General features: G+C 35.3%; 1 protein-coding gene across 4 annotated transcripts in view; it reads right to left on the reverse strand.

The window, feature by feature from the left end:
• LOC136042322 (uncharacterized) overlaps nt 1-14,778 on the reverse strand; it is a 51,788-nt gene that overhangs the window by 19,054 nt on the left and 17,956 nt on the right. Inside the window, exons 5-7 of one of the 4 annotated variants that reach the window (XM_065727275.1) lie at nt 11,459-11,660; nt 8,672-8,769; nt 7,419-7,519 (exon numbers count right to left, since the gene is read on the reverse strand). The exons of 1 other annotated variant lie outside the window; for it this stretch is intronic. In XM_065727275.1, coding sequence (XP_065583347.1) covers nt 7,419-7,519; nt 8,672-8,769; nt 11,459-11,660 — 401 coding nt within the window. The remainder of the gene's footprint in view (nt 1-7,418; nt 7,520-8,671; nt 8,770-11,458; nt 11,661-14,778) is intronic. 2 more of the 4 variants (XM_065727271.1, XM_065727272.1) reach the window with 2 other exon arrangements.

Consider the following 14,778-nt stretch of genomic DNA (forward strand, 5'->3'; position numbering starts at 1 on the left):
TCTGTTCAAAACAGCCATCGATTTGATGCCTACTGATACGCATAAAATTGTTATTTTCGCTGACAAAACGCCTCCTGGCCAACATGTGCGTAGATACAATGCTCCAACTATCGACGAAGTGGCAATCGTTATGGTCGGTGATCAGTTTTTACCTCGAGATATTATTCTTCTTCATAAGCGAAACGCTCAGTTGTTAAGAATTGCTGAAACTCATCGATGCTACGATGCCCTACAATATCCTATCATTTTTTGGGATGGAGCCGACGGCTATCACTTTAATATTAAATTGATGAATCCAGCCACTAACAAAGAAATGAATAAGAAATGCAGTGCAATGCATAATTATTCCTATAGACTAATGATTCGGCAGGATGAAGAAAATTATATTTTAAAATGCCGTGAATTGTTTCACCAATTTGTCGTTGATATGTATGCTAAAATTGAATCAGAACGTTTGCTATATATCCGCCTGAATCAGACCAAGCTCCGCTCTGAACAATACATTCATTTGCGAGATGCAGTTATAAATGACGGTAATACCACAAACGTTGGAAGATTAACAATTTAACCTTCGTCATATGCTGGCAGTCCCCGTCATATGCATGAATATGCTCAAGATGCTATTGCGTATGTTCGTCTCTATGGTCGTCCAGATTTATTTATTAGATTTACTTGTAATCAATCTTGGGACGAGATACTACAGCTTTTACTTCAAGGACAATCGGCGGTTCATAGGCATGACATTACGGCCCGTGTCTTCCGGCAAAAGTTGAAATCACTGATTAACTACATAGTAAAACTTGAAGTGTTTGGGTCAGTGCGATGCTGGATGTACTCAGTGGAATGGCAAAAACGAGGTTTGCCACACGCACATATACTAATCTGGCTACATAAAAAAATTACTTCGAACGAAATTGATGATGTGATTTCCGCTGAAATACCTGATAAAAATGTCGATAAGGGGTTACATGATATTATTGTAAAAAATATGATACACAGACCTTGCGGTGCACTGAACGAAAATTCACCATGCATGGCCAAAGGAAGGTGCACAAAGCAATATCCTCGACTTTTAGTATCAAACACAATTACTGGCAATGATGGTTATCCACAATATAGAAGAAGATCTACTGAAGATGGCGGTAAAACAGCAATAATAAAGAAGCGTAACGGTACCACCATCGAAGTAGATAACCAGTGGGTTGTTCCATATTCCCCATTATTATCAAAAACATTTAATGCACACAAAAACGTTGAATACTGTAACTCCGTAAAGGCAATCAAATACATATGTAAATACGTCAACAAAGGCAGTGACATGGCAGTTTTTGGCTTGCAGTCCGAAATCAAAGATTTCGACGAAATCGTACAATATCAGGCTGGAAGATACCTAAGCAGTAATGAAGCTGTTTGGCGAATTCTTTCATTTCCGATACATGAACGTAGTCCAGCTGTTGTTCACTTAGTGGTACATTTACAGAATGGTCAACGTGTTTATTTCACGGAAACCAACGTGCAACAAAGAATCCTTAATCCACCGGATACAACATTAACAGCTTTTTTTCGCTTTGCAAAAATGATTCTTTTGCAAAAAAACTGCTGTATACTGAAGTGCCTTCGTATTACACGTGGAATACTAAAAATAAAGTATTTGAACGTCGAAAACAGGGTAAGTCAGTCGACGGCCAACCTATCATATTCAAAGATACCACGATAGGAAGACTCTACACCGTTCACCCCAATCAACATGAATGCTTCTTTCTACGCCTGCTTTTGGTGAAAGTACCCGGTCCGACATCCTTTGAGTATTTGAGAACTGTAAACGGTACTATACATGACACTTACCGTAGTGCATGCCAAGCTCTGAATTTATTGGAGAATGACCAACACTGGGATAACTGCATCAATGACGCGTTGATCAATAACTGCATCGTATGTACAAAATAACATTTCCAAGTTAACGTCGGAACAAAAAGACATTTATGATACGATAATGCATTGTGTCGATAACAACGTTGGAGAAATTTTCTTTTTAGATGCACCAGGAGGTACTGGTAAAACATTTGTGATAAAACTGATTCTGGCATCAATTCGATCAAAAAATGACATAGCATTGGCCATTGCGTCGTCCGGAATAGCCGCAACATTGCTGCCTGGTGGAGGAATTGCTCATTCCGCTTTGAAATTGCCTCTGAATTTGCATTCTACAGAAACTCCCACGTGCAATATTTCCAAATCATCTGGGATGGGTAAAGTATTGCAGCAATGCAAACTTATTATTTGGGATGAGTGCACAATAGCACACAAAAAATCACTCGAGGCTCTGGATCAATGCTTGAAAGATTTGAGAGGTAAGTCGAAACCCTTTGGCAGCACATTAATATTGCTTGCGGGAGATTTCAGGCAAACATTACCTATAATACCTAGATCAACTCCTGCAGACGAAATGAATGCTTGCCTGAAAAATTCTAATTTATGGGCACACGTAAAAATATCAAAATTAACTACAAATATGCGTGTCCGATTGCAAAACGATGACTCTGGTCAAACATTGTCAGATCAATTGCTGGCAATTGGAAACAGAAAGCTCCCAGTAGACTCAATTTCAGGACGTATACAACTACCTGCTGATTTCTGTAATTTAGTGACGTCCAAAAATGAATTGATTGAAAAAGTATTTCCAAATATTCTAAAAAATTATAAAAATAATAAATGGCTAAGTGAAAGAGCGATTCTCGCACCCAAAAATATAGACGTCCATGAAATCAACAATATTGTTTTGACCAAGATTCGAGACCAGGCAGTCCTTTACAAAACAGTCGACACAGTTTTGGAACCAAATGAAGCGGTCAATTATCCATCTGAATTTTTAAATTCCATAAATCTTTCTGGGTTTCCACCACACGTGCTACAACTAAAAATAGGCGTACCAATAATACTTTTAAGAAATATAAACCCACCAAAGCTTTGCAATGGTACTCGACTTGCCGTAAAAAAAAACAATGGAAAACCTAAAAGAGGCCACAATCTTGACAGGGCCTTTTGAGGGTGAGGCTGTTCTTATTCCTCGCATTCCCATGATTCCAACGGATCTGCCTTTTCAATTTAAAAGATTGCAATTCCCAATTCGATTAGCATTTGCAATCACCATTAACAAAGCTCAAGGTCAATCATTTGAAAAATGTGGTATAGATCTTAATACTGATTGTTTTTCCCATGGACAATTGTACGTTGCATGTTCGAGGGTCGGTAAACCTGACAATCTATTTATATGCAGCGACAATTGGACAGCGAAGAATGTTGTATATTCGCAAGTTTTAAGCAGTTAATTTGTATTGCATCTATCTATCTATCTATCTGTATAAAAACGAGTTGTGTGTATGCATGTTTGTTTGTTTGTAAAAAGAGCGTTTGCATATGACGTCATTATTAGTACATACGCCTTTGTATGTGCACAGACAATGGGAAAGCCAAGAATGTTGTATATTCGCAATTTTTATGTAGTTTGAAACACATATATAAATCTATCTATATTCACAGGTGGGACACAGGGACACAACTACAATGGCGCGTAACAAATATGGCGCGTAACGACTTACGCACGCGGGGGGGCTTGGGGGGCGTGAAGCGCCCCACCAACTAGGTGTTGGGGTGGCGCGAAGCGCCACCCCAACAGCTAGTATATAATATATACATATATATATATATATATATATATATATATATATATATATATATATATATATATATATATATATATATATATATATATATATATATATATATATATACGTATATAAACATATATAAATATATATATATATATATATATATATATATATATATATATATATATATATATATATATATATATATATATATATATATATATATATATATATATATATATTGAACCAATTCGATAAACTCGTATTCATGCTTAAATTATTGGTCTTCGTTTTACAGCAGCTTCTTTGATTCAAATAATCTCTGTTGAAATAACTGATCTGCATCAACTAAACAAGCCGAGATTTATTCTTGATTTTTATTCGTTTTCGCTTTAAAATTCATCTAGGCATGTTCAGAGGCGAGAAGTGACCTAAATTCCTTTGCACGTCTTAGAATTGGTGTTTTCAACTTAAAGCCATTGGAAGTACCATATAAAACCTCAATAGTCGGGGGAGAGGGTGTTAAAGGGCATGATGCCCCTTTAGTTGGATTGTCATAAATAAGCTATTCGAGGATTTAATATACTAAACAAAACTTTATCTGGTTCAAGATGGTAGATATGTGCCTGAATAGAAGCTGGCGTGATAATGATATAGTTTTAATCATGGTCTAGCTTTGCGAAATAACCCAAAAGTGTAGATCTAAATTTTGTGTCAAGAGGAGGTGGATCTTCATAAAATAACGAGGAAAAATGACTTTCCCAAGAGCTTAACTCTATCGGATTGTCCTCAGCTGAACAAGTCGAGGTAAGTTTTAAAACATGACGCCAGAATAGCTGGGGATTATTTTTGATATCTTGCGAAAGAATGCTGATTTGACACCATTTCTATATACACGTTTCGTATATTTGACGATTTGAAATAAACAACCTGACCTTGGATCATCTTAGTTGGCCCAAATGAGCAAGAAAACTTCTTATTCACTGCAATCGCAGGCCACCAGAAGGACAGCCAGATGTCAGTTTAGCAGGCCAAGTAAAGAAGTTGGGTCATTCGAGAGCTCTAGCTGTGGGACATTATAAGCACTTAGAAGGTGTTCATTGATGCACACAATTTCATAACTACTAATCAGTCTTTTGAGAGTTAGAAGCTTGTCACGAACACCATTGAAATTTGGATAAAAAAGAGACACGGTTGAATTGGAGATCATCATCACTTAAAAATTAAAACGGACGGATGAATTCAATCTTCCCAAGGCCCTTTGAACAGGGAGGTACTTCTTAAGCTCCAGACACATCAAGCTATTGTTACGATGATTCCCTCCACGACCAATGTACTTAACAATCTGAGAAGATCATGCTTGGTTCTTGTTAGTGTAATCCCCTCCACATTTATTACATTTAACAGGGTTCTTACAGTCCCTTACAAAATACCGAAATCCTTGGCAATTTTAGCACTGCTTATGCTTTTCGATTGACAGAGTCACTCGGAAAAGGCAATATTCAATCTTGATGTCAAAATTGATTGCGATATCAAACTCTTCTTTAGTTTTAAAGTTCCACTCTACTATTCTAAAACTTCCACACCTTATCAGACTTGCAACGCTACTATCATGCCTTGGAATCTGGGAGACATCATAGTCAGGATCCATCTAGATAATACCGGCATCTTCAGTTTTAATAGCTCTGGCACGAATTTTTAATGTGGGGGAGGGGTGGAGGTGGCTGCAACTACTGCAATGGTAAACTCTTCATCGATTAAATGATCAACCAGTACATTTTTTCTTTTATCTTTTAACTTTATCTGTGCAGCCAGCTTTCTGCACAAATTCACGTTTGTTCTTCGGCTTATGCACGTTAATACTTGCAAGACTGTTCTTTAGCACAACAGTAACGGTGGGGGGCTGATGTGGGATTTGAACCCCCCAGATATAGCGACCTCTTCACTTTTCAAAAATATCCACTTGAAAAGCCTTTTTGCACGTCTCGATCGCATTCTTAATTGCATCTTTTCAAAAAAAAAAAAAAAAAACTCTGCAGCAATTTGAAAGATTCAGTCCTTATGTTTCGCTATATGCTGCTGCAAAATGCTCAACACCGGACAAACAAAGATAGTGCCTGTCATTGCTTGATTACCATCCTACCAGCTCCCACTTAACAATTGAAAATAATCGTCCTAGTCACTATAATTCTTATTGCAACATAATATAAATCTTAAGAAAAAAACCCACTGAATTAAAAATCGACAGTGCAATATCTTTAATAGGTAGGTCAGTAAGTATAAGTAGAGATTATGCATCACTATAATCTCTATTGCGAAATTTTTTGTTTCTTCACATAACACTGAATGAATTAATAATGTCCAAGCAGTATCCGATTTAGATGTGGACACTTTGAACTCTGAATCAATACTGTTGATTTGTTTGACAATGACATAATATTGGGGGTCTATTAACAGCTCAGGTATTATGCATAACAAACCCACAACCCTTTGCCTTATAATTTGGAGTTAGTAACCGGTTTGTTTTAAGGAATAATCAATAATCAAATGAAGAATTTTTTTGACATAATTTTTTCAACTGCAAGCCAAGACCAAGCGAAAATTTCAGATGACCCGAAGTTATTTCGAAATTTAGTAGGGTGGCCCAATCCTCAATCTTCACTCTAAAGTCTAAAAATTCGTTAAAAAAAATTACTTCGAACTCTGCGCCACATGTATTCCAGAGATAATTCTTAAAGGACTGGGACATGAAAAAGAAAACTTTAGCTTAAAAAGCAAGGGTTGAGGAAGGAACAGCCCTATTCATATTTAAATGTCTTAGGTTTGCCATAAGTTTGAAACTTTGTTTTATATATTCAATTTTTGCTTATTTTTCAAATCTTGACAGAAAATTCCTCCCCAATTTTTGCGTAAAATTTGCCATAGAAAATCCTTCTGTCAAGGAGTTACAAAAACTTTTAAAAAGGATAAACTAGTTTTTGTTCATTTTCTTCCATTTTTATAAGTCAGCCGAACGTTTCGGTGGGGGTTCAAATCCCTTAACACCCATCTGGGTGCGAGCTTGTCCATAAGTGCCAATTTTCTTTCTTTATAGACACCCAATTAAAGGGTCTCTACTGTCCGCTACTTGGTGTGTATCTTCGAACGCTTCTTAGCCAACCAAACCTAGCACAAGTCATCAGATGGTATGCATAATTTTTTTAATTGGAAATCTTTACACTCACACAAGAATTGATAAGAACATTTCAGGCAGTAAATTTCAATTGAAAAATTACTTGAAACGACAAGAAGAGCCTTTGCAAAATTAAAAACTCATATTTAGATATATTGTAACTAAGGAACATCACTTTGGGTCCTTAGACAAACACACTTCTGGGAAACTCGCGTTAATGAAAAAAAAACTGTTTCCAGAAGAGACATCTATCACTTTAATTGGCTATTTAAGTAGTGTGAAAACACTCTTAGTCTTAACAGAAAACACAAAGTATTAAAGAACAATGTTCATTCTCCTTTTTTTTTGTTTTTTGCATAAGCGGATAATACAAAAAAGGAAATACGTCCCCCGTTTGAATTAACCAATAAAATAGAAATTAAACTTGCAGTAGCGATAAACAATAAAATAGAAATTAAACTAAAGTAGTAGCGATAAAGGATGATCATTAATAAGCATTAGCAGTATAATGAATTATATATACTCAGAAATAAGTATAAGTAGTAGGAAGATAATAAGAATAGTTATAGGAAAAATACGTAAGGCCAGACGTATGCTCAGCCACTAAAACGTTACTGGTCACAGTGCAAACTACTGGCCAAATCCCACTCCACAGTTTTGAAAGGGTGCGTTGATCATCCTGTAAATTTTCATTATAATTAGAATGCAGTAGAAAACGTATCTACAGAATATTAAGCGTTATTCAAGCAGTTAATAATCAATTCATTAGCTAAGTAAACTAATGCACATATTGGCTTTTGATTTGATTCAACATATCTCTCGATATTTTCTGAAATTTCACCCTAATAAAGGTAAGAAAGATATGTCATTTCGATAAAAAAATCTCAGCAATTATAATCTGGTATTTTGTCGTCGTTCCCAACCTGTTTGCTATCAAACACTAGAAGTATCTCATCTTTGGGTATTCCCAGCTGAAGTTGTATTTTCACACCTGGCATTTTCAGAAATAGCATTAGACTAACTTCAACTGATATAATTCCTTCAGCACATTCTATCACACAGTTTTGTTCATCTATATCAGCATTTGCAGATGACAGTCTTGCGTCACGACGGCTTTCGGCCTCAATGGTTTCTTTTTCCACAGAGAATATACTTTCATAGCTCTTACTACTTGCGTCATTATCTTTATTTTTGTCAGTCAGAATACCAATATAAACTTCCATTTTTTTTTAATTTCAATAGATTTGGTCGGGATTTAAGTAAAAGCTCTAAAGCACAAGATCTTTCTGAATACCATATTTCACTAAGATCTGATTAATGTTCGTAGGTTACAAATCCCTCATTTTTTCTAATTTTTTCGAATTACCCAACAACACCTCCCCCGAGCCCCAAATCCCTCAGCGAGAGCGCATTCGTTCCAGTTATGTCAGTCATGTATCTTGAGCTTGAGCTTATTCTTCCTACCAGGTTTCATCCAGATCTCTCCAGTCTCAGCGTTTTTAAAGATATCCGCCCCCCTCCAATGACACTGGATCTGATCGAAATTTAAAATTAGAGATCTGAGTTACAAAATCCTTCTAAATGTGAAATTTCATTAAGATCCGATCACTCCTTCGTCAATTAAAATTGCCTCATTTTTTTTAATTTTTCAGAATCAATCCTCCTCCAAACTCCCCCACAGAGAGCGAATCCGTTCTGGCCATGTCAATCACGCATCTAAGACTTGTCCTTATTTTTCCCACCTAGTTGTTTTAGGAACCTATGTTTTCTATGCAAATAAAAGAAAACGTTTTGTAGTATAATAAATATTGGATAATATGGTAAATATTACCTCTAATCTTTTCAACTCCTCGACAACCTGCCTCAACTGAGGAATGCTATCATAATTATAAAGGAGCATTGCACCTCCTGCTCCGAAGATACCAACGCCTAAAAGAAAAAGAAGACAAATTATTCTCAAGAAAACTCAGGTCAATAGAATATAATGACTAAGGCTCTAAATGGCCACCCTGCATATACGATGCTGGCCAGGGTGGCACTTCTGTGGATAACGCAATAAAAAATAAATTTAAGCTCCCTCTCTCTTGTACACCTTCTAACAAAAACCTCAAATTTAAATAGATATTAAACTTGTTTGGAAATAATATGAATACAAATGATCTGTATGGATTTCAACATCTGATAACACCTTTTTTACATTTCAATTTATTTTAGTTCGGTTTCCCTCTTTTGGAGTTATGATTGCACGGTAAGATTTCATATTTGAATATGTGAAATCTGTGGCAATTGTATATGAGTTGTACTATCATGAAAGTGCACAGAGATAACATACCGAGACTAAGAAATAAGAGTAATTACTCCCCTTAGCAGTCAACAAGAGGCAGTCTTGTCGAAGGGCTTTAGATTTTGTTTTCCAACCCCAAGTTCTTATTCAAAAGTAATTTCTAAGGTAGAGTCAGGAATTATGGCTTCTATTGATAAAGTCGAAGCTCCTCAAGAATTTAGAGCTGAAATCGTAAGTAAACTTAAGACTTTTAACATGAAAAAAAAAAATCAAAAATGATATAACAAAAAATTACATTAAAATACTTTGTGATTTGAAAAAGGATAAGGCCCTTACTATCACTAGAGCAGATAAAGGCAATCCTATTGTAATTATGGGGACTGATGATTATGATCGTTAAATGAGTACAATCATTTCGGATACCACTATTTACAAGAAATTGGATTTCGATCCTACGGATAAATATGTAAAGTCGATTAGAGAGGAATTGGAGTCACTAAAAAATAATTTACACATTACCCCACAATTTTATAATAAATTTTGTCCAAGAGATTGTTCCGCACCAAAGATCTATGGTCTACCCAAGATTCCTAAGACGGGAGTCACCCTCCGTCCCATAAATATTTGTTATCCTTGCAAATGAACATTATCTTTATTTTGGTTTTAGAGGTGAATTTTACAAACAGGTGTTTGGTTTGGCTATGGGGGCATCTCTCTCCCCTTTGTTGACAAATCTCTTCATGGAATCTATTATAACCTCCGCCATACACAGTTTTAGGCTCTCTCATTGTTTCTGGGGCAGATTCATGGATGATGTGGTTTGCATTTGGAAACACGGTTTAGAGTCTTTAGACCTTTTCCATAAACATTTAAATAGTTCTGACAAAAACGTAAAATTTACAGTGGAGTTTGAAGAAGATGATAAACTACCTTTTCTTGGTATCTTATTGATTAAAAGTGAATTCCATTTACTTTTTTCAATATATAGAAAGCCTACTCACAGTGATAGGTATTTAAACTTTCACTCGTGCCACCCTATTTCAGTGAAACGAGGAGTTGTGATTGCACTGGTGGATAGAGCTTTCAGAATTTGTTCCCGGGAGTTTTTAGATTCTGAATTGTTGTATTTGAGGGATGTTTTATTTTGTAATAGCTACCCGATTAAATTCATTGATAAAGTAATAAAAATAGACGTATTAAACACAACAATAGGGTTATTGTGGTTTCACAGTGCACAGAATTAAACTTACCGAAAAGTTTCATTTCTTTACCTTATGTACCTACTTTGGGAGAGATGCTTAAACAAATTTTAAGTAAAAATAACATTGATACTTGTTTCCAATCAGTCCAATCATTAGGTAGTTTTCTTAATTCTGGGAAGGATTTAACCCGGAGAGATTTAGTTAGTGGAATGCATAAAATTCCTTGTTCCTGTGGAAAGTTTTATATTGGTAGAACTCACCAACAATTTACTGAAAAATTTATTGAGCATCGTAACTCAATAGAAAAAACCCTACAATTAAGGAAGCCTCCGGAAACTTTTGTTTCGGCTCTAGCAGGGAGGCTACAGAAATTAAAAAACATATATTTGCTAATATTTCAATAAATAGAGACACAGGGAATTTGAATATTGACCCAATTTATGATGTTCTTTTGAAAAATGAGCAAATAATCAATAAGGGAATTAAAATTTTACACAATCACCATGGGACAAGATTACCTACTAGACCAAAAAGAGTTGCTTCAATATTAGCTTACAAGAGGATTATTTCGCGACAGAATAATTAACTAAGCTTCATTTCATAATTTTTCCTCAGTTGCTCTTTGATCCTCATTGAAGTAACTAAAATAGCTGTTTTTCTCTACGTGGATAAGTAGCGATAATTGTATTTATTGTTATTGGTGGTGGTTTTTATTTGTTTTTAATTTAGTTTTCTTTTAGTTTTTTATCTTGTGCTGCGGACGCCTTGTTTGGATACAGGCGAAATATCCGCGTTGTTTTAGTCTCTCCTTTCTACTGGCCGTCGTCTCGTTTGAAGTTTATTTGAATTCTTTTGTAAAGTTTTTTCTCTCTTTGTTGTTTATTGTCATGCCTGGCCAGTTCGGTTTAAGAACTTTCATTCTTTTTGAAAACTTAATTCTCACACAAATTCTTGAATACAGAGTACAGCTGGATACAGCAAACCCTTTGAAGAGAAAGGGGGGGTGGCCGTGGAGGAAGATTAAAATCAGGCATTTTCTCATTGTACTTCGTCCAGATATTCGCTATTAGCAATTCAAAAAAGCAAAAATATTGAGATTAGCATGTTAATTGGGAGTCAGTATAGTCCTTACCAATTGGTATGCCTTTATATGAAGTTGCAGATGAGGCAATTTTGGCCCATTTCATCATGGTTGGGAATTTAAGGGTTGATAACAATTTCATTCCATTTATGATAGCAACAGCAGTGCATGGTAATTTCGAAGGAGCCTTACCCGAAGCCGGCTGACCCGAAGCATGCCTGAGGTTCATTTCATCTGTTGATCTAGTACCGTTCTAAGAAAAATTAAGGGTTAAAAAACTAAAGACACAATGAAGCTAATTTACATAGAATCAAGATCGAATTGTCTGCTGTAACATTCGCCCAAAAGATTCCAATTCAAATAAGAAAAAATTTTGCCCTGGCATTGTATAACTGAATCAACCATCAGATGGTCTAGTGCCTAAAAATACCTTTTATGGATGTTACAGCGGACACCTTTCCCCCAAGAACCTGGCCCGACTTTCGGCGGGCTTTATTTCATCGTTTTGAGTCAGAACTGGATAAAATACTGGCTATAAGTAATTCACTGCGTTATAATCAATCAGTTACAATTTTAATCTATAAAATTGCTCTTTGTATCATGAATGTAAAGAAACATTCAAGATGGCCCCAATTCAATTTTCGACAATAGAAATGGAAGCAACAAAAAAGACAATACAAATAAACTGCTTTTAACTCACACAAAGCTGAAAAAAAAAACATTTTCGGCACAAGCAGTTTCTTAATCCCAATCCTCTGTTTGTAGAAACGAAAAATGGGCGAAGAATATAATTGTATTTAGGCATTTTATTGGTGTTTGCTTTGTAGAAGCTATATTGAAGTTAGAAAGAAATCACGGATAATCAGCTCCATATACTTAACATATCTAGTTCAACCAGTTGGAACGCTTTACTTAACGGGACGAAATATAGAAAACAAAGGCGTCATTGGGGGGGGGCTTCTAGAAAGAACAGGAAACCTAACAATCCCTTGCATGAACTAACTTTATATCACTCGATTAAACCCTAGAATGATATATTGATTGATAATGATGAGGGCATGCACAAGAAGACTACTGTAGTAAAGATACATATTTTCTAATCAGATCATGTATACTTCCGAAATCACATTAGCCTCTGACCTCCAATACCTGTCCTGAATCTAACAATCTTGGAATTCGCACCTGTTCTACCATCACTTGGCCATAACATGAAATGTACTTAAAAGACTTGATATTGATAATTGGAACGTTTTTTAATATTATAATTGGATGCTGACAGGGATTTTCCTAAAATAAAATCTTTTTTCATTTTTCAGGTCTATTTAAGGAATGGCAATTTATTTACTTTTTGCTCTGTTGAAAAAACCACCCACGAAACTGTCGGATTACGGATGCGAAGACACACTCAAACAAAAATAAAAGACGAAAACTCTGAAATTTACATGGCATTAGCTTCTAACTGTAATCTGTAACTGTAATGCTGTAATCCATTAAAATAGCAGCAAACCGAAGTAGTAAAACTATTTGATGAAGTTAGTTGTAATAAAATTATTTGATGACCTCGGTTGTAATATATATATATATATATATATATATATATATATATATATATATATATATATATATATATATATATATATATATATATATATATATATATATATATATATATATATATATATATATATATATATATATATATCGAGGCCTACATTTTATTGCACAGTAAATGACCAACAGATGTTCATAGTAACCAAAAGCTACAAAAAAAATGGTAAAAAAAACACGTAAGTAAGAAACATTTGCTATTTCTAGCTTATTAAAGAATGGTGACTTTTATCTCGATCTGCCTTGACACTAAATATTGGTACATTGTTATTGGTAGAAAAACGAACAATGGCCAATAGTAACCGAAAAAAAAACGCGTTTAAAATTACCATTGATAAAGATCTTCAACTGACAATTTCAAGTCACCTCATTAGTGAAAAAAAAGAGGAAAAAAGTAGAAAAGTCAATAAACTGAAGTATTTACCACATGAAGCAAGAAAAAAATAACGATAGCATACTAGACAATATAAAAAAGACATTGAAAAGAGATAAATATGCAGAACCTCCTATAGTGACTTTATGGCAACCTTGTTAGTTCTATTACAGATAAAATTTTATTGAATTTATTTGCAAACTAAAAATGAAGATCCAGAGCAACTAGCTGAAATCCTTGACCAAGAGTCAGACACCGCTGAAATAACACATAGTATTATGCTGTTATAATTGCCCCATAGTTATATTTGCTTGCCCATATCTTCCAGAGAATCCTCAGATCTGATTTCTATTCTCAGAAGATATAAATGGGCAACTTTACAAGAATACAGTCACGAATCTTGTTAAAAACTAGATTTCAAAAAATACACTTGGCAACCACCATTATCAAAAGCTACATGTTTGTATATATTGTTATACAACATAAGCAATGGGTTCTAATAAGTAAATGGCATTTTCTTTGAACAGAGTTGGTGGCGGATCCGCTGGGTTGGTTGGTCTACGTGTAGAAACTTTTTCTAGGACTTAGAAGACTTCTAGAGGCAGCATTAGAGGAATTTCAGCAAAATCGAGGCAAAAGTTTTTGTTTCAGCTCTCAGGTTAGAACTGCAAATTTCTGAGAACCACTCATTTACATCGTTTGCCGTGACGTGTATTCCCTCTTCCGTCCTTATCTGGAAAGTCGTGGAGCGTTGAGGGCCTGTTAATTCTCGAGCTTTTCACCATAGGCCTATTCTGCTTTCTTATATTCGTTCCCCAGGCCCCAAGTGCTGATAGTATGATTAATGAGTTCCTTAAATATGGTGGCTCTGAGGTTAGGAATAAGCTACTGAAGATTATGAACATGATTTTCGAAAAAGGGGAAGTACCCAATGATTTTAGGAAAACATTAATTAAACCACTGTATTAGAAAGGTGACAAGAGTGAGTGTCGTAATTATCGAGGCATTAGTCTGGTCTCTGTAGGCAGCAAATTACTGAGTAATATGATACTCTTTAGACTGAGACCTGCTGAAGACAAAGTTTTAAGGGAAGAACAATGCGGTTTTAGGAAAGGTAGAGGGTGTGTCGACCATGTTTACACTCTTAGGTTAATAATTCAGAAGTCCCTTCGTTGTCAAACACCTCTGGTCCTTAGTTTTATCGATTATGAGCAAGCTTTCGATTCTGTTGATAGAACAGCGTTAACAAAGGTCTTATCGTTATATGGTATAACAGAAAAATACATTAAAGTGACCTGTGCTATGTACGAGAATAATACTGCTGCGGTTAAGGTAGGAAATGAGGTTAGCAACTGGTTTTGTATTAAATCAGGAGTTAAGCAGGGTTGTG

Source organism: Artemia franciscana, unplaced genomic scaffold, assembly GCF_032884065.1.
Source record: "Artemia franciscana unplaced genomic scaffold, ASM3288406v1 Scaffold_1097, whole genome shotgun sequence".
NCBI lineage: Eukaryota > Metazoa > Arthropoda > Branchiopoda > Anostraca > Artemiidae > Artemia > Artemia franciscana.